The sequence below is a fragment of the Eretmochelys imbricata genome, chromosome 6 (assembly GCF_965152235.1).
Source record: "Eretmochelys imbricata isolate rEreImb1 chromosome 6, rEreImb1.hap1, whole genome shotgun sequence".
NCBI lineage: Eukaryota > Metazoa > Chordata > Testudines > Cheloniidae > Eretmochelys > Eretmochelys imbricata.
The window spans coordinates 6,492,190-6,520,141 of record NC_135577.1 but is presented as its reverse complement, the minus strand read 5'-3'; the positions used below and the strand labels follow the sequence as shown (position 1 = coordinate 6,520,141).

Genomic DNA, 27,952 nt, shown 5'->3' with positions numbered 1-27,952 from the left:
TTCAAGAAGACTTTTGATAGAAGTAAAAAAGAATCATCTCTGTAAAATCAGGATGGTAAATACCTTACAGGGTAATTAGATTCAAAACATAGAGAATCCCTCTAGGCAAAACCTTAAGTTACAAAAAAGACACACAGACAAGAATATTCATTCTATTCAGCACAGCTATTTTCTCAGCCATTTCAAGAAATCATAATCTAACACATACCTAGCTAGATTACTTACTAAATTCTAAGACTCCATTCCTGTTCTGTCTCCGGCAAAAGCATCACACAGACAGACACAGACCCTTTGTTTTTCTCCCTCCTCCCAGCTCTTGAAAGTATCTTGTCTCCTCATTGGTCATTTTGGTCAGGTGCCAGCGAGGTTACCTTTAGCTTCTTAACCCTTCACAGGTGAGAGGATTTTTCCTCTGGCCAGGAGGGATTTTAAAGGGGTTTACCCTTCCCTTTATATTTATGACAGGAACACTCCAGACAAGTTGGTGTCAGCTCTGCCTATCCTGCTTGATGGACCATTAAGGACCATCAGCGATACAACTGACCCATTGAGAGAAGGCAGACACGCCTTGTGACTCAGCAAGGTGTGCAGGGACATGCCTATGGACAGAACTCTGAGGTTTTTCCAGGCCATGTGATGGACAGCTTGTCTTTGGGACAAAGGAAGAAAGACCACATGGCAAGAGAATATAAAAAGCTGCTGCAGCTTCTCCATCTGATCTTCAATCCTGCTTCTTACCTCTGGAGGGACTTGGCTACACTGAAGCTTTGAACGAAGGACTGAAAGACCCATCCCAGCTGTGGATGTTCTCCAGAGACTTGATTTGAACCTGCAGTTTATTCCATCTCTGCTACAAGCCTGAACCAAGAACTTTGCCATTGTTGTATGCAATTGATTCCATTTAACCAATTCTATCTCTCATCTATATCTTTTCCCTTTTATTAATAAACCTTTAGATTTTAGATTCTAAAGGATTGGCAACAGCGTGATTTGTGGGTAAGATCTGATTTGTATCTTGACCTGGGTCTGGGGCTTCGTCCTTTGGGAGCGAGAGAACCTTTTTTCTTTTACTAGGGTATTGGTTTTCATAACCATTTGTCCCCATATCGAGGGGCAATGGTGGTGATACTGGGAAACTGGAATGTCTAAGGGAATTGCTTGTGTGACTTGTGGTTAGCCAGTGGGGTAAAACAAAAGTCTTCTCTGTCTGGCTGGTTTGGTTTGCCTTGGTGTGCATAGAAACCCCAGCCTTGGGCTGTAACTGCCCTGCTTGAAGCAATTTGTCCTGAACTGATACTCTCAGCTGGGTCCCGCCTGAACCAGCATCGTTACAATCGTGTCTAGTCTAGATGCGATAAATCGATCCCTGAGTGCTCTCCCGTCGACTCCGGTACTCCACCGCCAAGAGAGGTGCAAGCGGAGTCGATGGGGAGTGGCAGCAGTCGACTCAGCGCCGTGAAGACACCGTGGTAAGTCGATCTAAGTACGCTGACTTCAGCTACGCTATTTTCGTAGCTGAAATTGCGTATCTTAGATTGATCCCCCCCCAGCGTAGACCTAGTCTAAGACAATAGCCTCAAATCCAACTCTAAAAAGTTCTCAGGCAGCATTATTCTTACTTTGCTTATCTGCAAATTTTGATTATTAGCAATAGAAATATTTTGCCAGCAGTTTATGTGCGTGTGGTGAATACAACATTTCCCGATAAAAATCCAGTCCTTCCAAGCACAGTTATTAAGCTTTAACTTTTTGAATCTCAACCTCTACTGCCATTAAATAATTGTCTGACCTCCACATACGGCCCGGCCCCCCCGCACACACATAAATTCCCACAACTGGGATAATCTGAATAGATAAAAATAGAAAAAAAAAGATGTGTAATACCCATAATTTTCCACATCAAAATTTAAAATCGATGGAAGTTTAAAAAAAGGCCGAAAAGAAATTTCAACATTTTCCATCAAAATTATAAAAAGACAAAGAGAATTTGCCCCAGCCTAATTTCAGTAACGATTGGCTCTAGTTGGCACTAGGATGCATTTTGTTGGTGGGAGGGTGTCCAGTGACCAACATAAGCGAGCGGGGGTGAATCTGGAGCAGCCCAGAGGGAGGCCAAGCTGGGGGCGTTGGCGCATGGGGGGCTATTGTTTGGGGACATCGGAAGCAGGGGGTTTGCCAGCGGAGGCGCTCTGGGTCGGGCCAGGCCCCTCGCCCTCCCCAGCGTCCTCCATCATCTGCTTGTACTGGCGCTTGAAGAAGCCGAGCTGGAAGGAGACAGAGGGGAGATGGTGAGAGGCAGACAGAGACAGGCTCATGGTGGAGGAGCAGGAGGGATGGGCTGTGAGAACCTATGAAGGAAAAATCCTTGTACCTCCTCCACCAGCTGGGAGAGCCACAGGCCCCTCCCCAAGGGTGATGGGCTGTAGGGGGGGGTTAGAGCCCTGCCCCACTCACCTTGTAGAGGGCTGCTGTGATGAGAGCCAGCAGGACCAGGCCCCCCACGCTGCTGCCCACGATGATGGGCAGGTAGTTATAGACTGCGAAGTGCTCCACCACCGTCTGCACCTGGGGGAGAGGAGCTGTGAGATGGGGACCCAGGAGTCCTGACACTATCACACCAGACCCCACTTCCCCCCAGAGCAGGGACAGAACCTAGGAGTCCTGGCTCCCAGCTCTAACCACTACCCGATGCTCTCTCTATCCCGAGTGCAGTCACTCTGGTACCTGGCGCTGGATGAATCCCTCCTTCTGGGTGTATTTCTTCTCCTCGTATTCAATCCAGGCCTCGCTCACCAGATTCACTTTCTGCTGCTGAGTCTGGAACAGAGAAATTTACCGTCCCTGACTGGAAATGACACAAACCAGGCCGGAGCATCATCCCAGAGAGACCCAGAGAAATTTACAGGCTGTTCACACAGGGATCCCTTGCCCGGCACTGAGATGCAGCCACCTCTCGGGAGGGGCTCAGGGGCTGTTCACACGGGGGGATCTCTTGCCTGGGGCCAGGAGGCAGTGGCAGCTCTCCTACCTGGGAAACCCACTGGAAGCTGACGTTCCCTTTGATCATGAACTCCAGCGGCTGCTGCAATTCCAGGGAGGGGATTTGGCACCGGATCTTCTTACAGGTGGCCACGGAGCAGTCCTGGGGCGGAAGGATATCGCCGGGTGAGGCAGTGGGCGTGCAGGGTTCTGCCTGGGCATAAGGGTCTCAGTCTGTCTATAGCAGGGGTCCCTCCCCCAGCCTAGCCCCCAACTCACAGTCTATATTAGTGCCAAGGGAAGGGGCTGCTGCGACCCACACTGGCCTGCACTCACCAGCAGGGGGCGCTCGCTCATCTGCTTCACAAGGTCCTTTGAACTGGTCGATCCCACCTCACTGGTACACTGAGCCAGCTGGGGCTGGGGAGGGAGAGAGACACGGTGTTAACGGGGGCAGGAAGGGGACCCGGGGCCTTTCCCCTCTATGGGGCACTGGCTCTAATCCGGCCCTAGGACAGGGGACTGGCTGGTTTAGGGGCTGGGGAAGACCCTGGAGAAGGTTGTTCTCCCCGAGGCAGCCTGTCCCAGCAGGGGCCGCTGTAGGGCCGAGCAGGTGTCACTGGGCCCATCTCACACACACAAGGGCAGGGACAGGCAAGTACCTTGGAGGGGACGACCTCAGAGGCGTCCCACACCCGGACCCCGCTCAGCTCCACGGGGAACTGGAACGTGACCGAGATGGGGACTCTTCGCTGCCGCAGGTTCTTGACCTGAAAGAAACAGACTCGCTACAGAGCACTGCAGGAAGAGAACCCAGGAGATCTGATCCCCAGCCCCGGCTCTGACCCTCAGACCCCACTTCCCTGCCAGAGCTGGGGATAGAACCCAGGAGTCCTGGCTCCCTGCTCACCCCCACCCCTCCGTGCTCTAACCCACTAGATCCCATTCAATCACTTCCACTACCTCCCTCTTGCCCCATCTCCCCCCTCGCACTCTGTGCCACCAGCCTCACCTCGTACCGATGTGTCACTGGCACACTTGTCCCTGCCTCCTTGGAGGAGAAGTTGACGTACTTGGTCGACTCCTCGAGGCTGGGGGAGGAAAAGGACAGAAGGAAGGAGAGAGACGGGAGTGTGATGGATGGGGCTGGAGAGTGGCGGTGGGTAGGGACGCTGTGCTGCAGGGGGCGGGGATGGGGGCCCCAGCAGGGGGCGCTCTCCCCTCTGTCTCCGCACTGACCTACCTGGTGAGGATGACGAAGATGCCGTACTTGACCGGCAGCTCCGCCCGGTGAATCATGCGCTCGGTGATGGGGCCGCCATTGTCACTGGGGGAGGGGAGGGCAAAGGGGAGAGACGTGAGGAGACGCAGGCAGATAACTGGGCAGGGAGGCTGCATCACAGGCCTCTGCCCTGCCCTGCTCCCTGCACGGCCTCCTCCCACTGCCCCCACCCCACCCCCTGGCCCTGCACGGCCCCCTCACCTGCTGGCCTTGGCCGTGATCTGCAGCCTGTTCCCCAGGTCAGCCTCAGAGGAGACGTCGAAGGTGGCGACGAAGACGGCCTGGAAAACACATGGGTTGAGAGCTGCTGGGCTCAGGGCCTGGGGAACTGCCAGAGACCGCGGGACGGGCGGTGGGGGCGGGGGACCAGGGGGACTGTTGTATGAACTTAGATGGAGGCAAAGGTGTTAACATGACCCTGTCCCTGTCCACAGAGAGCGCTAATCTGGTTTGGGATCCAGAGACCTCAACCCACTCAGTGCCATGGCAACACCCCATTAACCATCCTTTTTAGGACCCCAAAGGGGGGAGGGAACAGCCCCTCCCCTTCTCTCCCCCAGTAAGGCCTGATTTCCAGCCCCTCAAAGTCTGGCTCTTGGTTTGCAGCCCCGGCAGGGCCTGACCCAAGCCCCAAAGTGACCCCAGGGCTCTGTTTGCAATGACTCGCCAGGCTCCCCGGGGCGCTTTCCCCAGCACATGGCTTGTCACGGGCTGGGCTGACCCCACGGAACTGCCCCTCTCTGCTCCCAGCTGGGCTCACACGAGGGTTGCCAACTTTTTAATTGCACAAAACTGAACACCCTTCCCCCTCTCCTGCCCCACTCCTTTTCTGAGGCCCCGCCCCTACTCACTCCAGCCCCCCCCCAGTTGCTCGCCGTTCCCCACCCTCACTCACTTTCACTGGGCTGGGGCGGGAATTGGGGTGTGGGAGGGGGTGAGGGCTCCAGCTGGGGATGCGGGGTCTGGGGTGGGGTCAGAAATGAGGAGTTCAGGGTGTGGGAGAGGGCTTGGGGCTGGGGCAGGGTGTTGGGGTGCGGGAGGAAGTTGGAGGTATGGGCTTTTGGAGGGAGCTTGGGTGCTGAAGGGGTCTCAGGGCTGCGGCAGGAGCATGGAGTGTGGGGTCTGGGAGGGAGTTAGGGTGTGGGAGGGGGTTCTGACCTGGAGTAGGGAGCTGGGCTGCAGGAGGGGGATTGGGGTGTGGGCTCTGGCCGGGTGGCGCTAACCTCAAGAAGCCCCCAGTTACCAGTGCAGTGGGATTAAGGTGGGCTCCCTGCCTGCCCTGGCTCCATGCTGCTCCCGAAAGCTCCGGGCCACTAGGCAGAGGCGCGGGCAGGCAGCTCTGTGCAGTGCACACTACCAACGCCCGGTAGGCACCGCCCCCACAGCTCCCATTCGCTGTGGTTCCCGGGTCACTAGGCAGAGGCGCGGGCCGGGGGGTGGGGGGTCAGCGCACAGAGCTTCCCTGATCTCCCCTGCCTCAGGGGGCTTCAGAGACATGCCGGCCACCTCCAGGAGCCCCGTGCAGCCAGGGCAGGCAGGGAGCCTGGCTTTGCCTCGCTGCTCCGCCAACCGTACTTTTAACAGCCCGGTCAGCGGTGCTTATCGGCGCTGCCAGGGCCCTTTTCAACCGGTCATTCCAGTCAAAAACTGGATGCCTGGCAACCCTCGCTCACACCTGGGGAGTTCACATGACAGGGCTGAGGCCAGGGCCCGTCCCTACCTCAGCTCCACTCCGGAAGATGGGGTAGTTGATGTGGCAGGTGCTGTTCCTCTGAGTCTGTTCCTTGGAGCCCAAGGCCGAGCTGCACTTAACAGCCACGGCCCTCCTGTTAGACTGACCATGAGAGACCAGCCAGTGAGAGACGTAGACCACAGCACCCCTGACAAGCCCCCTGCACACTCCCTGCAACTCAGCACTGCTGCCGAGCCCCCCCTGGCCCGCTCCCTGCAGCTTGGCACCCCCCACCGAGCCCCCCGCTCCCCACAACTCAGCTCCCCTATCGAGCCCCCCACCTGCTCCCTGCAGCTCAGCAACCCCTGCTGAGCTCCCTGTCCACTCCCTGCAGCATGGCTCCCCACTGCAGAGCCTGCCCCTCATGCCTGGTGTTCGTTGGGGTACCTGGAGCAGCAGGACCCGGCGGTAGGACAGCGCGGCTGGGTAGAGGAACCGCACCGTGGTGCTGTAGGAATTCTCCCCGTGATTCTGGATGGAGACGGTGGTGTTGAGTTCGGGGGTGACGCCCACCACCAGGGTGCTCAAGCTAAGGCGGGAGAAAGGGGTGAGCTTCCTCAGGGCAGTGTCCTGGATGCTCTGTGAACGTCTTCTAGCAGTGTCCACCCGGGGACCCCAGCGCTGTGAGCTTCCAGCGTCACCCTGTGACACTACGCCCCATATTCTTCATAGAGCTACTGTTGTGATATGAATATGGCATAACTAATTTGTATTTTATGCAAGATGGGTCACGTGCGGTATCACTGGAAAGGTGATGATTTACTGAATGTGATTGTCCTATTTGTTTGGGGATGGGGCTCAAACAGGGAAACAAAGGATTCCTGCCACATGTAAATCCTATATAAGGCAGGGAAGTGAGTTTATCAGGGCTGGTTCTTCACTAAATCCCTGCCCAAGATGACTGCTGAAAATACCTAAGATTGATCTGGGCAGTTTCTTTAGTGTATTAACCTTAGTTTGCATGTTTGTTTTATTTGCTCAGTAATCTGCTTCGATCTGTTTTCTATCCCTTATAATCACTTAAAAGCTATCCTTTGTAGTTATTAAACGTGTGTTTGTTTTCTCTCAACCAGTTTGTGCAAGTCATAACTGGGGGGCAAAAAGCTGTGCATATCTTCCTCCACATTGAGGGAGGGGGTGCTTTTCATGAGCTTACGCTGTACAGTTTTCTGTGTGGCTCAAGACAATACAATTTTGGGTTTACACTCTTGTGTGTACTTGCGTGCTGGACATTCCTGAGCTGATTCTTCCCATGCAGAGCTGATTTCAGTGTCTGTGTCTTTCTGCAGCTGGGTGAGTCCCTACCTGGGTGTGTGCTAGAGGAGGCTTGAGGGCCTGGCTCAGCAGAACAGTGTAAGGGAGACCAGGCTGGTGGAACCGGCGGGCTCACTGCTATCCCCAGTACATCAGGGGGCACCCTGGAGTGGGAGGGGGCAACCCTTCTCACCCCCCATCCATCAGCACTGGAAATCTAACAAGATCTCCAGCTGGATGTTGAAGATCCGAAGCGTGATCAAACCAAATGTGTCCCACCATGGTAGGTGTTTTTGGAGGGAGGATTCAGTGATTTACCCAGAGAAATTGAAGGAGATTTCTAACTGGTCATCGCAGCGGTCATCTGTCCCACAGTCCTTCTGAAACGGGAGCTGGTTGGAAACCCAGGAGAGCAGGATCAGAGTGGGTGGGGAGGGGTCTGCAGCACCACCTGCCGGAGTGACACTGCGGGGACCCAGGGACCCTCCTGTTACCCCAGCACCTCCCAGCCCCCTGCACTGGGGGACAGATAAACCCATCATCAGCCCCCCCCACCCCACCCTTCCTCCTCACCCTCTGCCCAGCGGCAGTTTCACACTTCTAGGAGTGCCGCGACTGGAGGACTGGCCGGCTCAGGGGGATGGGGAACAGGACATGGGATCTTTCCCATTTAGGGGGCCCTGGCCAAAATAAATATTGACAATTGTCTAGTAAAAAATCACTTTTTTTAGCCAAAATATTTGTTTCTTTGGACAGAAATTTTGGGAGCTTTGAGGAGAAGTTGGAATGTTCCCATGGAGGGGAGATGCCAAAGCAAACTCAGCATCCATCTGTCACCCTCGAGTGGCTGTGCTGTGTAAAGTGGATTAGGAGGCTGCTGCTGCCTCTGAATTTTCCAGACTCTTGCTTTCAAACCCCGCGGTCACTGGTTCAATCCCTGCAGCAGACCCACCGCGGGGCCTTGCTCTGGCAGCTTACCAAGCCTGCAGACACCGTCGCGGAGTCCTCGCTCAGGATGGGTTTGAGGTTGCTAGCGGTAGAGATGGGCTCCCCCATCAGGGTGTAGTTGAGACGCAGGGTTATGGGGGTCAGGGTGTCCTCTGGGCAGAGCTGGGGAGACAGAGAGAGATGTCGGGCTTCTGAAGGGAAAGGGGGGCTGGGGGCTGGGTGGGACCAGGAGAGAGGTTTGTTCTCTGGGTAATTTGGGAGCAAGGGGCAGGGTGGAAGAGGCAGACACAGTCGGAGGGAAGGGGTTAGGACCCCCCACACTCACAAGAAACGTTATCCGGTATATCTCACATCTTGTCTCAATGCCAAGCCGCAGTTCCCTGCTCAGGACAGGGCCAGTGGAGTTGAAGGTGGCTCGGATCTTTGTCCGACCGGGGTCCAGAGCCAGGCTGTACTGGATGGTGCTGGAGATCCTGTCACCTACGGGGAAGGGGAAACGAGGGACAGAGAAATTGAGAGCAGGAACTTCAAGGGGAAATGGGACACGGGGCTTTGCCCTTCTAGGGGGTGCTGGTTCCGATCCATCCCCAGGACAGGGGACTGGCTCGCTCAGAGGGGAGGGGAATGGGGGGTGGGGGTTTGGTCTGACCTAGGCTGTCCCTGGTGCTCTTAGTGACAGTGAAGCAGACCTCTGCCCTGCTGGCCTCCGTGTTGAGCTGCTCCTGCCCCTGGCAGTTGAAGGCTGAGGTTGGGATCGTGTGGGGCTGAAAGCTGATGGAGACCCCAACTCTGAGCACCGGCCGGGACCTGCCATGGGAGGAACAGAACCGTGACGCAGCTGCTCTCTGCAATGGGGCCAGGCCCCCTCCCTCCCCTGAGCCTCCCACCCAGCCTGGATGTGCTCACAGCACCCCAGGGAGATGGGTTATGGACACGCAGCTCTGCTAGAGGAGATGCTGGGGGGCAGAGAAGGGAGCAGCAGAGCTGTCCTTGTGCCATTCTCCAGCTGGGGGCAGCAGTCACAGACACTCACACTCAGAATACCACGGCCTTGTCTACACTGTAGAGATTTTTTCTACAAAAGGCAGCATTTGTCCACAAAACACTGGAGGTTTACACACGACAATGTGACTTATGGCAACAAAACTCTCCTGTTTTGCCGACAACGTAAAACCACCTCGACGAGAGGCTTCGAGCTTTTTGCGGCAAAGTTTTGTCGACAGAGTGCTAGTGTAAAGATTGCGCTTGGTCATGTTGCTGTGATTGGCCCCCAGGAGGTGTCCCACAATGCCCTTCCTGAGAGGGTGACCAGGTGTCCGATTTTCAAATGGAACAACCGGTCGAAAAGGGACCCTGGCGGTTCCGGTCAGCACTACTGACCAGGTGGCCGTTAAAAGTCCGGTCGGGGGTGCTGCAGCTCTAAGGCCGGCTAGTCCCTTCCTGTCCTGGCTGGCACCAGGCTGCGCCCCAGAATTGGCCAGAAGGTCCGGCCTCTGGGGCAGGGGGGCACGTTCTCTGAGTGCGGGCTCTGCACTCCCCGGCCAATGGGAGCTGGGGCCGGGGGGGGTGGTGCCGGTGGCAAGAGTGGTCTGTGAAGCCTCCTGCCCCTCCACCTAGGACCCGGACCTGCTGGCTGTTTCTGGGGTGTGCATGGCAGTAGGAGAGCCTGCCTTAACCCCCCCACAGCCCCCACTGCACTGCTGAGCAGGAGCCGCCAGAGGTCAGTCCATGCCCCAATCCTGATTCCCAACCCCGTGCCCCAGCCCTGAGCCCCCCCGACCCAGAGTCCCCTCTTGTACTCCAAACCCCTCATCCGTAGCCCCACCCCAGAGCCAGCAACCCCAGCCCAGAGCCCTCACCCCCTCTGCACCCCAACCCCTTGCCCCAGCCCAGAGCTCCCTCCCACACTTTGAACTCCTCACCCCGTCCCCACCCCATAGCCAGCAGCCCCAGCCCACAGCCCTCACCCCCTCCTGCACCCCAACCCTCTGCCTCAACCCACAGATGCCTCCCTCACTCCAAATCCCTCAACCCCACATCCCAGCCTGGAGCCCCCCGTATACCCCAAACCCCTCATCCCCAGCCGCACCCCAGATCCTGCACCACAGCCGGAGCCCTCACACACCCCAACTCCCTGCCCCAGGCCGAGCCCCCTCCCGCATCCTGAACCCCTCATTATTGGCCCCACCCTGGAGTCCACACCCCCAGTTAGAGCCCTCACCCCCTCTCACACTCCAACTCCTGCCCCAGCCCAGTGAGAGTGAGTGAGGGTGGGGGAGAGCAAGCCACCGATGGAGGGGGAATGTAGTGAGTGGGGGCGGGGCTTTGGGGAAGGGGGAGGGCAGGGATAGGGCCTCAGGGAAGGGACAGGCATTCGGTTCTGTGTGACTAGAAATTTGGCAAATCTACGACCTGACCGCTCTAATCAGCGGTTCGAACCCTGCTGCTCTGCAGCCACAACTTCAAGACCTACAGGCAGATTTCTCATGGCATATGTGAGAAGAGCTACAAATCGGGACATGGTGCAGTGCAGAGCGAAGATAAAGGAGCTGAGGCAGGCGGACCAGAAGGCAAGGGAGGCAGACCCTCGCTCCGGTGTTGCAACAAAGAGCGGCCGCTTCTACAAGCATTTGGACACCATCCTAGGTGGCAACCCCACCTCCACCACCAAGAGCCCCATGGACACTTTGATGGGGCGGGAGGGAATGGAAAGTGGACCTAACCCTGAGGACGAAGTGGTGGATGAGGAGGTCAAGTTGGAAGACGTTTTGGACCCCATGGCAGGGTCGTCCGGTACCATGGTGAGTCAGGAACTCTTTTCCACTCCAGAGGGGTGGAGCCAGTCCCAGCAGTCTGTCTCCGGCGAGCACGATGCAGGAGAGGAGACCCCTGGTGAGTGATCTTTTTGAGCAGATACTGCTCGATTACATGGCGGACAGCTGTCCTTTGCTCTGAATACTATAGTGGTGGGTGAAGGAAGAGATAGAAATGTGCAAGACCAGCTTTCCCTGTGCAGCTTAGCAGTGCAGCAGAAGAGGGTGCTGATGCACACCTAGATTTCATGGGAATCCTCCAGAGAGATCTCTAGGAAACTACCCTGGAGGTTCTTGCCAATCCTCTGCCAAAGGTTCCTTGGCAGAGCTGCTTTGTTCCTTCCCAATTGTAGGAAATTTTACCGCACCACTTGGCAATCACTTGTGCACGGACCAAAGAGGCACCCAGGTGAGCAGCCTAGGGACCTGGTCTGAACCTGGATGCAGGCAGTAGATGTGCCCTTGCTTACCCTCAGGAATGAGCTATCAGCTTCACTGACATCCGCCTGTGGAAAATGGTGGCAGAATTTACAATATTGTCCCCGGTCCCCTTCACTGATCCTCTGAAAGCATCATCAACACCCTTTGCCCCATTTTGAATGTCCACCCCGCACCTAGGCCATACTCACCATGTTTACGGTGTTCGTTGAGATGTGTGCTTGCCAAGGGACATTGAGAAAGTGATTGGTATGTTACAAGAGGTGTATTTTACTGTAATGAATCAATGCTGTGCATGAACTAACTGTCATGCTTCTGTGCATTGTTTCTTGTGCATCTGCAGATGTGCCATTCAGGGGACCCCACTACACACCAGCGGAGCACCTACTCCAGATAAGGAAGCAACCAAGGTGGAGCAAGGAGGACGTGTTCAGAGAGGTGCTCCAATCCTCTGAGTCAGAAAAAAAAGAACGCATGGTGCTGAGAGAAATGGAAAGATGGGACAGAAAGGGGTGTGAGGAGTGCACTCTAAAGGCCCATGGGAGGATGATAAAAGTAACAGAGGAGCCCTGGGGCTGGTGCTAGTGGGGGCTGGCCTGCAGCCAGGGATGCCAGGCAGCTGGAGCCGGTGCTTGCATCACCCGCCCAGCGCTCAGGGCTTGTGTGTGTGCATGGGGGTGGGGTGGGGAGGGGGGCTCTGGGCTCTGGCAGGGAAGGGTGGGGCGGGAGGGGTAGAGCCCTGAGTAGAACGGGTGGGCTAGGCCAGGGGATAGCACCCCCAAGGCCCTGGTTCACTGACCGCCCATGCCTACACATAGTGATTGTTGCTGCTAGTAATATTTACATGCATTCTAATCATTTGCTTACTAGAAATCCCAGTCAGGAATCAACACAAGTGCTAGGTCAAATAAGATAATTGAGTTTAATGAAGCATGGCAGATTGCTGTATAGAAATACACATTACTGGTTCGCAATCTCAAAATCTTGCCTCAGTCAGCAGTCAGCTATGACCATTGAATTCTTTTTCTCACTTAGATCTAACCTGCCATAAAGGCATCGCTAGCGCGCTCTTAACCTGCCAAAGTACATTCCAGGAGAATTCTGCACCTACTCAGCCTATTGTTGAAACGCTCCTTGCTGTGGTCCAGGTTTTCCTGAGTAAGGCTTCATGAGCCATGGGTGTAAGGGGTAGGCTGGGTCTCCCAGGAACACTGTGGGCATTTCAAAATCCCCCACTGGAATCTTCTGGTGTGGAAAGAAAGTCCTTGCTTACACCTTTCTGTACAGACCAGAGTTCTTTAAGATGCGTGCATCATGCACCTTCCTGGACCACCCTGTGCTGATGTCAGTGAAATGCCTGCAGTGATCAACAAGCACCTGCCATACCTCAGAGAAGTACCCCTTCCTATTGCTGTACAGATTGGGTGCTCACGATGTACTGCCTGACCAGCTCCGGTGTGTTCAAAGCAGTGACCACAACAGTAGAGAGCATTGCGGGGTCCATCCTTTCACACAGAGATGGCGGGAGCACAGTGAACAGGGGGTGTTAAAAATGCCGCTAAAATTGGTCGGAAGCCCATGGAATGCTGGGACAGAAAACAATGCATCATGGGACGCTGAGCGAGCACCCATGAGGCGCTGCGATCCACTCCGCCTTCCCACAATTCCTAGCTGCAGAATGTGGCGAGTCGCACCCTGGGATAGGTACCCACCCAGAGCCCTGCTCTCACTGTCAGCGCCAGACCACCAAATGTGGATGCGCTCTGCTGACACAAGGAGCGTAGTGTGAACATGCAATAGCGGTGAAATTATCGCGCTTCTTAATCGCGGGCAGAACTTCTATCAAAAAAACTCTGTAGCGTCGACAAGGCCTGAGACTGCCATGTGGAGCAGCGCAACGACACAGAGTAACTCACCTCAGCAGCAGGACCTGCCCTTGTGCCCCCACCGCGATGTCTGGCAGTCCGTCCCTCGTCAGGTCTGTCCCGCCATTGGCGGCCTGGCCAAAGTAGTGCAGCCTGCTGGGAAACTGTGACCCCTCGATGCGCTGTGGGGCAGAGAGAGCAGCAAGGGCTGGGGAAGGGGCGGCTGTACTGTACAATGGGCACTAGGAGGCAGTGGAGGGTGAGGGATGGGAAAGGGGCGGCTGTACTGTATAATGGGCACTAGGGGGCAGTGGAGGGTGAGAGGTAGGAAAGGGGCGGCTGTTCTGTACAATGGGCACTAGGGGGCAGCGGAGGGTGAGGGATGGGAAAGGGGCGGCTATACTGTACAATGGGCACTAGGGGGCAGCGGAGGGTGAGGGCTCGGGAAGGGGCGTCTGTTCTGTACAATGGGCACTAGGGGGCAGCGGAGGGTGAGGGCTCGGGAAGGGGCGGCTGTACTGGACAATGGGCACTAGGGGGCAGTGGAGGGTGAGGGATGGGAAAGGGGCGGCTATACTGTACAATGGGCACTAGGGGGCAGCGGAGGGTGAGGGCTCGGGAAGGGGCGTCTGTTCTGTACAATGGGCACTAGGGGGCAGCGGAGGGTGAGGGATGGGAAAGGGGCGGCTGTTCTGTACAATGGGCACTAGGGGGCAGCAGAGGGTGAGGGGTGGGAAAGGGGCGGCTGTACTGTACAATGGGCACTAGGGGGCAGCGGAGGGTGAGGGCTCGGGAAGGGGCGTCTGTTCTGTACAATGGGCACTAGGGGGCAGCAGAGGGTGAGAGGTGGGAAAGGGGCGGCTGTTCTGTACAATGGGCACTCGGGGGCAGTGGAGGGTGAGGGATGGGAAAGGGGCGGCTGTACTGTACAATGGGCACTCGGGGGCAGCGGAGGGTGAGGGATGGGAAAGCAGCAGCTACAGGCTAATAGGCACTAGGGGGCTGTGGGGCCCCATCATGTCTCTTCGGGGCTTTCTGGTGACCCCTTCTCACACGGGCTGGGCTCACCTGTCTATACTGGGGATTGAGGCCTCCCTTTTCCCCATGGAAGATGTACAAGGCCCCGCTATTGTCGCTCTCCATGGGGGCCCCGATGGCCACATCCGTCTGTCCGTCCCCGCTGATGTCCCCGATTTCGGACATGCTGGCCCCAAAGCGTGCGAACGCCTGCCCCATCTGCCCCTGCAGTGTCTTGGTGCAGATCAATGTCATCCCCTGCAGGCCCCATGGAAGGAAACACATGGGGAAAGGATGAGCACTGACTTCCAGCAGAGAGTACCCCTGCCCCTACTGACCATCTTTCCCTCTCTCTGCAGCAAAGCGCTCCTTGGCATCTCTCTGGGGCATCAGGGCCAGAACTGACTGGCAGGGAAAAGCTTCCCTGAATGATCCCCCCCATCCTACTTCCTGGAGCACCGCGCCTGCTACTGCCATGCTAATTGTCCCAGCATCACAACCCCATGGCAGTGCAGGCAAAGAAGAACCCCAGGCCATCCATCTTCCCCCTGGCTCCATCCTCTTTCTTACCAGCCAGTTAATCAGGCAGTTATAGACCCGTCCTCCATTCAGAGGTGTATGGTACATGGGGGCTCCGATTAGAACCAGGTCCGTGCTCCCATCTCTGTCGAGGTCCACAGCGCACAGTGTACCCCCAAAATATGAGCCAATCTGGAGAGGCAGATAAGTCACCCCTTTAATTTAGTCACCTCCTCCTTCTTCTCCCGCTGGGACCCTTCTCACCCTCTGGGGATGAGGATTCAGTCCCAATCCTCATTCCATCCTCAGTCGCACCCTCTCGCTGCACAGCGGGTGGTGCTGTCGCTGAAAGTGTTCTTGCACAACGAGGCAGTTAGATCTTGGAGAGACGCTGAATGCTAGTTGTGGTGCAATTCTTTCTAGCGGCTGTTCTAGCACGAGTAAAGTTTATTCACTGACTGAGTCACTCTTGTAAGTTCTGTTCAGCTGGAATGTATAGGCAGTTAGATCTTGGAGAAATGCACTTTGTTAGTGTAGTGTGATCCTTTTCGAACACTGCTGATATCACTAGTAATGTAATTTTCCTTGCCTGAGTCTCTCTAGCCCAGATCCACAAAGGTAGTTATGTGCTTAACCCCCAGACTTAGGTGCACTGTGATTCACAAAACCTCTGCATGGCTGCTGCTGACCCTTTAGGTGCCTAACCTGACTTGGTGCCTATGTTTTTGCAGTAGAAGCTCCTTATGTTGCTGCCTCAAGGGCAGGGCATGTGCACTCCTGTCTTACTCTAGGCAGCCAGTTGCCCATTTCCCACCACACTCAAGCAGGATCCACAAACTGGGGAAAGACAAACGCTCCCCCACCTGTAGGGCACCATCTGGTACATGTGGTCAGAGGAGAAGGACTTGAACAGGGGTCTGCTATTTCTTAAGTCAATGCCCTGACCCCTGAGCTGTGGGCTCCCTCAGTCTTGCCTGTTAAAGTTATTCCATTTTAATTGACTAATTAAATATCAGTTGGGCTGCACAACGTGTACAAATCACAACCACCCTAAGGCCCAGTGGTCAGGGCACTCCCTGAGAGACAGCAGAGCCCTGGTTAAAGCCTTCTTCCTCATCAGGCAAAGCAGGGACTCAAACCAGGGGTTGTTCACGTCCTAGGTGAGAAATCTAACCACCATCTATAAGGGAGGCCCTCCCTCTTCTCCTCCGGCTGGTTTGTGAAGATTGTGGTGGCTCTGAGCCTGCCTACTGGATGAGGCCCGACATTTGAGCTAGGTGGAAGAGCGCCTATCTTCCCCCCATTCATGGATCACTGGCAGGGGTAGGTGCCTCCCTGCAGCATCACAACGCCTAAGTCCCTTGGTATGTCTGGACCTCTGTCTGTATCGGTCTCATGAGCTCTATCTAGACTGTAAGTGAAGGTAACAGCAGTGGGATATTGGAGAGAAGCTGAATGTCAGCTGCGGTGCAATTCCCTAAACCAGTCAAGTTTATCCCCTGCCTGAGGCTCTCTGACTGAATCGTTCCTGAAGGTGAATCCAAACACAAATATTACACCATGTCAAAATCTTACAGGCTTCCTCCAGCCCTCTCTCTCTCACACCCACACTCCATATTACCAGTAACACTCTCCATACCTGCTCTCCCAGCACCTCTGATCTGGGTGTCCATTCCCCACCCTTGGTATCTCGGAAGAACAGGACGACTTTGCCAGCGTGTTGGTAGCGAGGGGCCCCGACCACATAGCTGTTCTGCCCATTGGCTGTGATGACCTGAGACGAATAACCTCAAAGGAAGAGAGGGACGTGGGGAGGTGAGATGGGAAACAGCCCTACAACAGTGCTGCACAGAACTTTCCCAGAACTGAGATGCAGCCACCTCTGGGGCGGGGCGCGGGGACTGTTTAAATAGGTAAGGGAAGCTCGGTGGGTTTGTTCTTACCGAGGTAAGCATCATTCATGCCAGTGGAGGTTCTGGACATGTTGATGAAGCTCGGCTTCCTGCTGTGCCCATATAGGTATACCCCACCGGACCAGTCATAGGCTCCCACTGCTCCCAGCACAGGCCCGTCCTAAATCGACAGCGATGGCAAAGGGGACCGATTACAGGGAACAGACAGCACGGCGTGTATTTACTAGACACAGCCACCACCTGCAGCACAGCGCCCCCTAGCATCGTGCTGGGACACTGGGGTCAGTGCTGATGGCCAGGGGAGTGAGCACCCCCTACTGGGCCCCCACACCACTCGCTGCAGCATAGAGCCCCCTAGTGTCTGCCCTTAGTGAGAGGGGGGGTGCCCCCTGCACTGCTCCCACAGGACTCTGGGCTCCAGGGACACACCCTGGGGCCAGGCGTCACTCACAGGGGACAGCAGGGAGCTGAATCCTTCCTGGGACATCTCCAGCTGGAAGGAGCTGCCGCTCTGGGACTGGGTGCCTGCGGGGAGAGATAGACAGACAGACACAGGAGAGATCATCATAGACAGTAAAGGCGCCGTGTCCCATTCCCTGAGCCAGCCCTTCTCCCCACCTCGAGGCTGGATTGGATCCAGCACCCCCTAGAGAAAAGGCCCTGTATCCCGTATCAGCCCCTTGAGCCACCCAGTCCCCTGCCCGGGGGCCCTGGATGAGAAAGGCATCAGGGGCATTTTGGGAGGAAGATTACTGGATACATGTTGAATGGGGAAAGAGAGAATATTTGGGGCCTATTTGGGCTCTGGATTTCCAGCAGCTCCCCGTCCCATCTTGGCCTTGAAAACCAATTTCTGGAGCCCCAGGTCCAGTGTGGCCGCTCCCCTGGCTTTGGTACCTTCGATACCGAATATCTTCTCCTGCAGCTGGTTCTGGATGCCCTGGAGGGCATCGAAATTGTCCACCCGGAAGATGTGCTCCTTGGTGGGCTCAGAGGCGATCTCCTGGAGCTCCCGTTGGGCAGTGTCACTGGAGAAGGCCTCACCAACCTTCACGGCGTAGAGGGAGGTACAGGAGAGATCAGGGCATGGGCGTCACTCAGCCCAGAGCCCTGGGCCAACACCCACCCGCCCCAAGCCCTGCTGGGCCCTAGAGAGGCATGGCTCAGCCAGCGCCATGTGCCGCTCTGGTCAGTGGGGGGTGGCGGGCCGCTGGAGCCTGGAGTTATGGAGCCTGCCCCATTTCAGCACCGAGTTGTGTCGGTTGTACCAGCAGCAGGGCACAGGGGTCTCCTTGCCATGGGGATTGTCAGCGCTCTGGGGCCCAGCATGACTCAACCTCCAGGGCGTAGTGAGGGGTGAGTGCGGGCAATGTCTCCGAGGGACACCTCAGGGCAAGGGGTGAAGGGCCGGGACCACTGCGCTAGTCCGGGTGGGTTGTGTGCAGTCAGTTCAGAGGTGGAGTTAGGCACCTCTCGGTAAGCAGCAGACAAAGGTCGAACAAGATCCAATGGCTGGAAACAGAATTTACACCCATTCAGATTGGAAAGAAGGTCTCAGGTTTAACTGTGAGGGGAATTAACCCTTGGAGCAGCTCACCACGGGCCGTGGTGGATTCTCTATCCCTGGCAATTTTTATCTCAAGACTGGCTGGTTTTCTAAGAGATCTGCTCTGGTTTCAGCAGGGATTATTTGGGGGCAATTCTCTGGCCTGTGCTCCATGAGAGCTCAGACTAGATGACTGCAAAAAGTCACTTCTGGCCTGGGAATCTATGATTCTAAACCCGAGTTTGTTGATGTAGGACTTACGTCGACCTAACTCTGTAAGCGGCCTCGCTAAAATGTAGCTCCCACCCCTGTAACTCATCCACCACACCGACTTCATAACTCCACTTCCGCAAGAGCCGGTGCACTGAGCTCAATGTAGTCAGGTCGGTGCAGTGTCCGCATAGGCACCACATTGCTTATATTGCCTGCGGGCGCTGGCTGTCAGGGCCCCACCATGCCCCGCGCTGACAGTTAAGTCGATACAAGCGCTCCTGGTGTGGATGCGCACCACCAACAGAAGGAGGATAATGTGCACATGAAAAAATGATTGAATTACTGAGGTGGCTGTGTGACAAGGTAACTTAAGTCGACTTAAGTTTGTTGCGTAGACTTGCCCTTTATCTTGCTGCTGATGCTCATTTCAATCTCTTTGGCTCAGCAGTTTCATGGAGATAAATGTCAAGTGACTGACACCAGTTTGGGGAGGATCAGAGCCGTTGTTTGAGTCCCAGGTGTGTGCAGAAAAAACTATTAGAACCGGGTGATTTTGCTGTTTAACTGGGGGGCTGTATGTCAGGAGCCCCTAGTTCAAGTGACCCCAAATCCTAACCTGTGTCCCCATGAGGAATTCCAAATTTCATGGCAATCTGAGTCAGCACGTGGACAGTAGGGCAGGCAGAAAACCCAACCTGTAACTAGACAGCTTTGCTCAACCTGAACAAGAGAGGAGCTCCAGCTCTCCTATAACGTCACACGTTGACCCAGTTACAACCCTGGGTCAGTTCTTCTCCCTTATCTAATGGGAACCTGGACATGGGCTCAGATCCCTACTAGTTCTCCACACAGCCGCAGCTCACCCCGATGGCGTAGCGGATGATACCAGCTCTCTCAGCCTCAGGGACGGTGTCTGAATAAGAAAGTGGGTCGTTGTATTTCTGCCCATCTGTGATCACAATGAGAACCTTGGTGGCCTCATCCCGAGTGCCTCTCCCAGAGGTGAACAGCTCCAGCCTGGAAAAGGGGGGGTGGGGAACGCCTGGGAGGGTTATTGATACGTAATAACACCTAGCGCTCGTCCACTGCTTTGGCATTGCAGATCTCAAAGTCCTTTACAAAGGAGGCCACTGTCATTGCCTCCATTTAACCAATGGAGAAACTGAGGCACACGGCGGGGCTGTGACTTGCTTAAAGTCACTCAGCAACAGAAACTCAGAGCTGGCAATAGATCCCTGGAGCCCTTGCTCGCAGCATCTCCCTCCCCGCTCTAACCTACTAATGCCCACCCACCTCCCGGAGTGGGGACAGAGCCCAGGAGTCCTGATGCCCAGCCCCCCTGCTCTAACCACTAGTCCCCAGTTCCTTCCCACAGCTGGGGATAGAACCCAGTGGTCCTGAGTCCTTTCTCGTAGCTCACATGTCCTTACAGCCCATTCCCTGTGGAGTCAGCACTGGGAGGAGGGCAATACCTACACCACTTTCCGGATGGCTGTGGCCGTGTACGTCGTTCCATGAAGCTGCTCAATCCTCCAGACAAGGTGATCGGGGTCATGACTTCTCCTGTACTCCATGAAGTCGAAGTGCAATTGAAATTTATTGGAGTACTGCATGAGGGCGAACTGCAAGGGGAGGCGGGGAGAAGAGAGAAAAACAACCCCAGGGGTGGAGGGTAAGAAAAGCAGGCGTCAGACTCAGTTAAGGGCTGAGGCAGTCGGGACGTTGTGGTTCTGTTGGAATTTTTTCCTGGTTTTGGATGCAAAATCCTTTACTGCTCCCCCTGCAGCACAGCGCCCCCTAGCGCCGCACTGGGGTATTGGGGTCAGCACTGACTGCGAGAGGCAGGGTACATAGTCAGGGTTCAGCTTCTGCCCATTACCTGCGTGTCGGTGCTGCGGAAACGCTTCATGATCTCAGCGAGAAACGTCTTCATTTTTCCAAAGTCCTCAGGTACGATGCTGCCCGAGCTGTCGACGAGGAGCACTATGTCTGTGACATGTCTGGGGCACTCTGAGAGTGACAGGAATGAAGTACGTCCTGACTCAACTCCACAAACATGCAGAAAACCCAGTAGAAAGAGCTAGATCAGACCAATGGGTCCATCTAACTTGGTATCCTGCCCCCGCCCTGCAACCCCGGATCAGACCAATGGGCCCCTCTGTCACAATATCATCCCGTCCCTGCCATGGAGGGGTCCTGAGCATAGAGCATGACATGCACTGGGATGAAAAAAATACACCCCTCCCCCTCCCAGAGCTGGGACAGAACCCAGGAGTCCTGACTCCCAGCTCCTACTGACATCCTGAATCAAACCAATGGGCCCACCTAGCCTGGTATCCCAACCCATATCAGACCCATCTAGACCCATCTCCCCTCCAACTTCCCATGTCCCTTGTACCCACCCATGACCCCAGAGCATAGGTCCCCCCCCACACCCCTGTGTCACCCCTCACCTGGGTGGGTGTCTGGGATGCGCTGGACCTGCCGGAGGCTCTGGTCCAGGAGGAAGCAGTAGCCGTTGACGTACATGTTCTCCCCGCAGGCCCGGTGCACCGTGGGGCCGCACACCTGGGGCACGAGAAGGCACGGGGTCAGTAGGTGCCCCTCTGAACAGAGCACTGAGGGTGGGGGAGCCAGGGGTCTGGTGGGGGAGCCAGGGGTCTGCTCCCCAACCCTATGGGTATGCAGGGAAAGCCCCTGCCGGGGCAGACGGGACCCACACGAGGGCATCACCTGGTTCCAACGCTTTCTGCTAGTTCACGCACAGTCACTGTCGCCATGGCGACAACCCAGTTACAATGCTTCCTGCTACATCAGCTTCCTGCTTCCTTCTAGTCACTGTCACCATGGCAACATAAGCCAGTTGCCTCCATCCCTCACAACATCATCTCACGGGGTCACTGTTGCCAAACCAAGGATACCTGGCCACCGCCATTTCCCACTGCATCCTTGTGCCCCCCCTCCAGTTACAGGAGTTACCAACAGCCCTCGCACAGTTATCATGTAGTCATGGTGATGTCACCCAATTGTCACCTCTGCGCCATTGCTCCAGTCACGCTGACACAGCCCAGTTACTACCGTCCATGAGTAGTGGGGTTTTGGGGAGGGAGCTGTCCCCTGGAATGATGAGGGAGTAAATGTCGGACCCCAGTCCCAGCACCCATCTCCCCTGAGTGTGGTACCTACCAGGAACTGGGAGCCTCGGGAAGCCAGCGACAAACCGAGGGACATGTTCATGGCATCGGGGGGTCCTGACAGGGGAGAGAAGCACACCAGGGTGAGCAAATAAACTCCATTCCTGTCCCAGAGTGGAGGAGAGAACTGAGGATTCCTGACTCCCAGCTCCCCCCACTCTAACCACTAGACCCCACCCCACTCCCTCCCAGAGCTGGGGACAGAACCCAGGAGTCCTGATTCCCACTCCAATCCTCTTGCTGCACCCCACAGCACAGGGTGCCCCCTACTCTGGATGGGAATCTCCTGGCAGCGTCTGGAACCCAGGTCGCACTTGTAGACTTTGCCAGTTTCATTCACGCCTCCTATCTGCTGCGGGGCCCCGACGATCAGCCTGCTGGGAGAGAGCAGAGGGGGGTTAGGGAGATGCCCCATCACTCCCAGGGGAGTGGGTCCCACGAGGGGCAGCCCAGCCAGACAGGCCCCTTAGCATTGGGCATGAGTCATGTGGGGCCCTGAGCCCAGGTTAGGCCCTTACCCCCGAGTGCTGGCACTCCCGAACTGCACCACGCTCTGCCCAAACCCCGCTGCTGCCTCCTGGAAGGTGATGGGTCCCTCCACGTCCACACTGAATTCACGGCTTGGGGCCAGCACTGCAGGGGTTAAACAGTCACCAGTTAGAGCTTCCCCTATGGAGAACGGGCCAGTGTTTGGGGCTGAGGGGCCGACTCCTTCTGGCTACGGGACTGAATTCCACACACACACACCCCGCTCTAACTCAACAAATCCCACTCCTCTCCCAAGCCAGGGATAGAACCTAGGTGTCCTGACTCCCAGCTCCTCACCACCTGCTCCCTAGTCCTCAAGGGCCATATTATGCAAATCATTCCCTGCATTTATTTGCATAGTGCCAGTCACTCCCGCTTAAAAATAAATATCAAGAGTGGAGCTAATGCTGGTGAAGGGAGCCCTAGATTTGTCTCCATCAGCTTCCCGGACGCTGATCCATAGCGGGTGCACTTCCTGTCGGGGTACCAGGGTCAGATCAGAGACTTCACAGACTGATAGATTCCAAAGCCGGAAGGGACCATTGTGATCGTCTAGTCTGACCTCCCGGATAACACAGGCCAGAGAACTTCCCTGCATTAATTCCTGATTGAACTACGGCAGGTCTTTCAGAAAAACGTCCAATCATGATTTTAAATGTCCAGTGATGGAGAATCCACCACAACTCATGGCAAACTGTTCCAAAGGTGAATTACGCTTCCTGTTAAAAATGTCGGCTTTATTTGCAGTCACGAGCCAAGTCTGCACTACCACTTACGGCGGCAAAACTTGTGTTACTCAGGGGTATGAGACAACCACACCTCTGAGCGACATAAGTTTCGCTGGCATAAGTGGCAGTGTGCAGAACCCTGTGGCGGCAGGAGAGCTTCTCCCACCGACAGAGCTACCACCACTCATTGAGGTCGTTTAATTCCGTTGACCGGAGAGCTCTTTCCTGTCGGCACAGAGTAGCTACACGAGTGATCTTACATCGATGCAGCTGCATGGGTACAGCTGTGCCGCTGTACGATCGCTAGGGTAGGCATGGCCATTGTTTGCCTATCATCAACGTTCAGCCACTGGATCGTGTTACCCTTTATCTGCTAGGTTGAAGAGACCAATATTAAATATTTGTTCTTCTCATAAGTACTCCTAGACTTGGGTCAAGCCACCCCTTAACCTTCCCTTAACTAGATTGATCTCCTTGAGTCTATCACTATGAGGCAGGTTTTCCAATCCTTTCATTAGTCTCATGGCACTTCTCTGACCCCTCTCCAATTTATCAACATCCTTCATGAACTATGGTCACCAGAACTGGACTCACTAGTCCAGAAGGGGGTCGCACCAGGGTCAAATACAGAGGTAAAATGCAATAGAACCTCAGAGTTATGAACACCCCGGGAATGGAGGTTGTTCGTAACTCTGAAATGTTCGTAACTTGAACAAAGCATTACAGTTCTTTCAAAAGTTTACAACTGAACATTGACTTAACACAGCTTTGAAACTTTACTATGCAGAAGAAAAATGCAGCTTCCCCTTTATATTTTTAGTAATTTACATCTAACACAGCACCATACTGTATTTGCTTTGGGGGCGGGGCGGGCTCTGCTTCTGCCTGGGTGCGTACTTCTGGTTCAAATGAAGTGTGGGGTTGGCTGGTCAGTTCCTAACTCTGGTGTTCATAACTCTGAGGTTCTCTTCCTGCTCGAGATTCCCCAGTTCATGTATACACGGATCGCAACAGCCCTTTTGGCCACAGCATCACGCTGGTAAAATTTGTGTTGTGGGAGCTGAAGCTGAGACCCACTAAACTCATGTCACACAAGAAACAGGCAGTGGATGGCAACACTGAATCCCTAATGCATTTGGGTAGCTAACTAACTCCCCGCCATCCTCTGTGGGATTGGCTGGGGGAAGTGGGTGAGTGGGGAAACCCCTTTCCAACTGGCTGATCTTCCCCACATCCCCCACCTCCTGATAGCCAATCAGGGCTGCTGCAGGAGGCAAGCAGAGGTGAGAGGAATTGTGGGAGAGAAGTAGGGAGTGTAAGAATCTCTCCAGTTGGCTCTTCTCTCCTCTCCCCTGGCCCTTCTGCCTTCTCCATCCCTGCAAGCCCAGACCTGGGAAGGAGAGTTGCCTTGGAGCTGCCCCCTCCAGGGTGGGAGGCTATAAAGACTGTCCAGATTTGCAGGAGGAGCAGATGTGGGGCAAGGTGGGGTGCAGAATTGTGGGGCTGGGGGGTGAGGTTGAGAAATTGTGGGGCTGGTTGGACAAAAGGGGTGCTGAGAGGGTGGGGGCAGGCTCCCCCAGTCTTCCCTTCATCCCTTTTTAGGACACATCTCCCAATGTGCCTCAAAGTCCCCAGTCCCAGCCTCAAATCTCTCATTCTCATTCTCAGCCAACACAACGTGTGACCTCCCCCATGCCCTAAGAGGTCCCAGCTTCACAGACAGAGGAGACATGACCTTGAATGAGGAAGAAGCTGTGGTCGCTTTACAGCAGGACCATGCCAACCACATCCATTTCCTGCCCACCAACCCCAGCCCACATCTTACCAAGCACACGTGCCCCATGGAGAGTGAGAGTCACACCTCCCCCCATCCCCTCCCAGAGAGACCCAACAAGTGGCCACATCTCAGTGCTGGGTGAAGGAATCCTTGTACAAACAGCCCCCAGGCCCCACCCCATAGGTGGCTGCATCTCAACGCCAGGCAAATAACTTCAGGGATTCCATGCCTGCAAAATACGGATTTCATGTGCAGTATAACATGTTTTTTGGTGTATTATTTTCTAGTAAAACCACCTCCAGAGAATGAGAATTATAATCCAGTGTCAAAACAGAGCCCTCACCTGCATATGCAAATAGATCCACACCAACTTCAGATCATGCCCTTCACTGTTCATTGCTTACCAACATAGCCTCTTTTACTCTGTTTAGGTTGGCACTGGGGGCCTGTTTCACACATTTTAACAATTTCGCTAGCTCATTGCTCATTTGTGGCCAGTACATTCTCTCTCTGGCTCTGCATTGATATTTCTCCAGTTCCAAGCGTCCTTCATGTCCTCTTGTGAGCAAGTCAGCTTGTAACATCTTCGGCGCCACTATTCTATTTCCTCTAAACAATATGCCATCACTAACAGACAGTTCTGCTTTGAACTGAAAATGTGGAGTTGATCGGGAATGTCCTGCCCACCCGACGGTAATAGTGTTAATTACCCTATGTAAAATCTCATCATTAGCTGTACCCTTAGCAAGTTCATTCCAAAACCTTTCTGAAACTGAGCACCAGACCCCACTCCCCTCTTAGAGCTGGGGATAGAACCCAGGAGTCCTGACAACCAGCCGCTCCCCACCAGTTCATTCAAGTTTCCTTTGTGTCTTGCCCTGGATGGCCATTTTATGCAAATTGCCCATGCATTCATTTGCATAGCAGCAGAAACTTCCATGTGAAGAAGAAATCTAAGGAGTGTGTTTAGCACTGGTGAATGAAGCCCTTGATTTATCTCTTGCCGACCCGGATTCACGGGGGGAGGGGGACTTTCTGTAGGGTTGCAGGGGCAGATCAACCTTCACAGAATTACAGAATAGAACGCCAGAAGGAACTGCTGTGTTCATCTGCCCTGACTTCCTGTGTAACAGGAGCCAGAGAGCTTCTCTAAATTAATCCCTGTTTGAACTAGACTGGAACATTTAGAAAAAGATCCAATCTTGATGTAAAATTGCCAGTGACGGGGAATCCACCACGACCCCTGGTAAATTGTTCCAGTGGTTAATTCCTCTCAGTGTTAGAAATGTTACATCTCATTTCCAGTCTGAAGTTGTCTAGCTTTCCAGCCATGGATCATGTTACACCCTCCTCTGCTAGACTGAAGAGCCCATCATCAAATATTTGTTCCCCACGCAGGTACTTATAGACTGAGATCATCACCCCTTGGTCTTTGCTTTGTTAATCTAAATAGCGATAGACTCAAGGAGCTCAATCCATCAGGCAGGTTTCCTAATGCTTTGATCATTCTCATGGCTGTTCTCTGAGCCCTCCCCAATTTATCAACATCCTTCTTCAACTGTGGGCACGAGAAGTGGCAGAACAGGATTCCAGCAGCACACGCATCACGAGCAAATACAGAGGTAAAATAACCTTTCTGCTCTTACTCGAGTTTCCCCTTCTTCTGCCTCCAAGGATTGGCCGCAGCATCGCAGTGGGAGCTCCTTGGCCCAGGCAGTTCTCGGTCTCTCGACCGAGTCTGTCAGCTAATGCAGGGTGGCCTGGTAAGCTTGTGCCATGGGAGCCCGAGCTGAGACCCACCAAACTCATGTCACACAAGATACACCAAACAGCCCATCAGTGGCAAGAGTGAATCCCTAACACACAGCATGGCCATCCCTCTGCAAGAATCCCCTGGGAGCTGCCCCCTCCAGGCCTGGGAGGTAGTAAAGACCCCCCAGAGCTGTAGGAGGAGCAGATATGGGGCAAAGCGGGGTGCAGAATTGTGGAGCTGGGTGGGTGGGGCCTGCGGACAAAGGAGCTGAGGATGGGGGAGGAGTTGAGGTGGCCTCCCCCATTCTTCCCTTCATCCCTTTTCAGACCCCATCTCCCAGTCTGTCCCCCCTGCCCAGCCCATCCCCCTCACTCTCAGCCACCCCAAAGTCAGCCCCCTCCATTCCCTGATGGGTCCAGGACTCACAGAGAAGAGAGATGTGACGTTGAAGCAGCGGGAAGTGGCTGTGGTTTTACAGCAGGATTGCGCAATTGCGAACACTACATCCACTTCGCATCCGCCGGACCCTCGCCCCACATCCTACTGAGCACACACGCCCCCCAGAGAAGGGGAGTCGCACCTCTGACCCACTCCCATCCCAGAGAGTCTGGGGGAACAGAACACAGAGGGAACTGCACCCAGGAATGCTGGTTATCAGCGCCCCCCATCCCTCCTCTAAGCCACTAGAGCCCCATTCCCCGCCCAAATTTGGGGAGAGAACCTAGGACTCCTGATGCACAGGTCCCCCGCTGTAACCCACCAGACCCCACTCCCTCCCACCCGCCCAGAGCCAGCCAGGGATAGGACCCAGGAGTCCCGACCGTCCAGCTGCTCCCATCCCCCTGACAGAGGGGTACTCGCTGGGCACCCATGTGGAGAAGCCCAGCATTTCCCAGTCCCTCTGGCTGGCACTTACCTGAGCACAGGTAGAGGAGTAGAGGCAGGGGGTCCATCCTGTGCTGGGTGAGGGGTGTGTGTGGAGCGGGGAGTGAGAGGTTCAAGGGCGCTGCCTGGAGAGGAGGCAGCAGAGTGCAGAGGAAAGAGAAGTGATACCCGAAAAGAGAAACACTGATGGGGCGAGGGGGGACGGACTCAGGAGTGTTATAAGGAGGGAGGAGAATGGAGAAAAGAAAAAGTCAACTACACTGAGACACCCAACTAGTCAGACACACACGCAGCTACATGGAGACAGATGAAAAAACAAATAAAAACGATCAACCACATACACCCTGAACTCCCCCATACCCTCCCCCACCGCTGAGAGTGGTCAACTAGTTACACGCGGTGTTGTTAATTTAGTCATTTTCCACCCCCACCCACTGCCCTTTGTAAATTCAACACCCCTCACACATCCCTGCACTGAGACAACCACACACACTTTTCTTACACCCGACAAACACTGCCCTCCCAGCCGTTCCCGCAGGAGCGAACCCCTCTGGGCTGGTGCCTCCCC

At 55.1% G+C, this 27,952-nt stretch overlaps 2 protein-coding genes across 2 annotated transcripts in view; one reads left to right on the top strand and one right to left on the bottom strand.

The window, feature by feature from the left end:
* LOC144266036 (uncharacterized) overlaps window positions 1–27,952 on the top strand; it is a 293,194-nt gene that overhangs the window by 151,246 nt on the left and 113,996 nt on the right. The gene's annotated exons all lie outside the window — the stretch shown is intronic.
* On the bottom strand, window positions 183–27,486 carry LOC144267014 (integrin alpha-D-like). Its single transcript, XM_077820630.1, has 30 exons — window positions 27,416–27,486; window positions 22,232–22,346; window positions 21,984–22,087; window positions 21,706–21,770; window positions 20,973–21,087; window positions 20,399–20,529; window positions 19,996–20,141; window positions 19,383–19,536; window positions 17,658–17,808; window positions 17,212–17,285; window positions 16,791–16,920; window positions 16,487–16,635; window positions 14,899–15,039; window positions 14,380–14,586; window positions 13,363–13,493; window positions 8,845–9,002; window positions 8,521–8,675; window positions 8,226–8,357; window positions 7,566–7,639; window positions 6,381–6,522; window positions 5,982–6,095; window positions 4,463–4,542; window positions 4,223–4,306; window positions 3,992–4,070; window positions 3,642–3,749; window positions 3,316–3,399; window positions 3,029–3,142; window positions 2,725–2,817; window positions 2,455–2,565; window positions 183–2,264 (listed from the first exon to the last, which is right to left on the bottom strand). Exons 1-30 carry the CDS (start codon window positions 27,450–27,452, stop codon window positions 2,142–2,144), a joined length of 3,501 nt encoding a protein of 1,166 aa, XP_077676756.1. The 5' UTR covers window positions 27,453–27,486; the 3' UTR covers window positions 183–2,141.

Excerpts from the sequence above, each read along its gene's own strand:
- LOC144267014 (XM_077820630.1), bottom strand. The coding sequence starts at position 27,452 with ATGGACCCCCTGCCTCTACTCCTCTACCTGTGCTCAG. Across the intron at positions 8,676-8,844 it reads GAGCACCAGGGACAGCCTAG|GTGACAGGATCTCCAGCACC; the intron begins GTCAGACCAAAC and ends CCTTCCCCGTAG. Across the intron at positions 7,640-8,225 it reads CGACGGTGTCTGCAGGCTTG|CTCCCGTTTCAGAAGGACTG; the intron begins GTAAGCTGCCAG and ends GTTTCCAACCAG.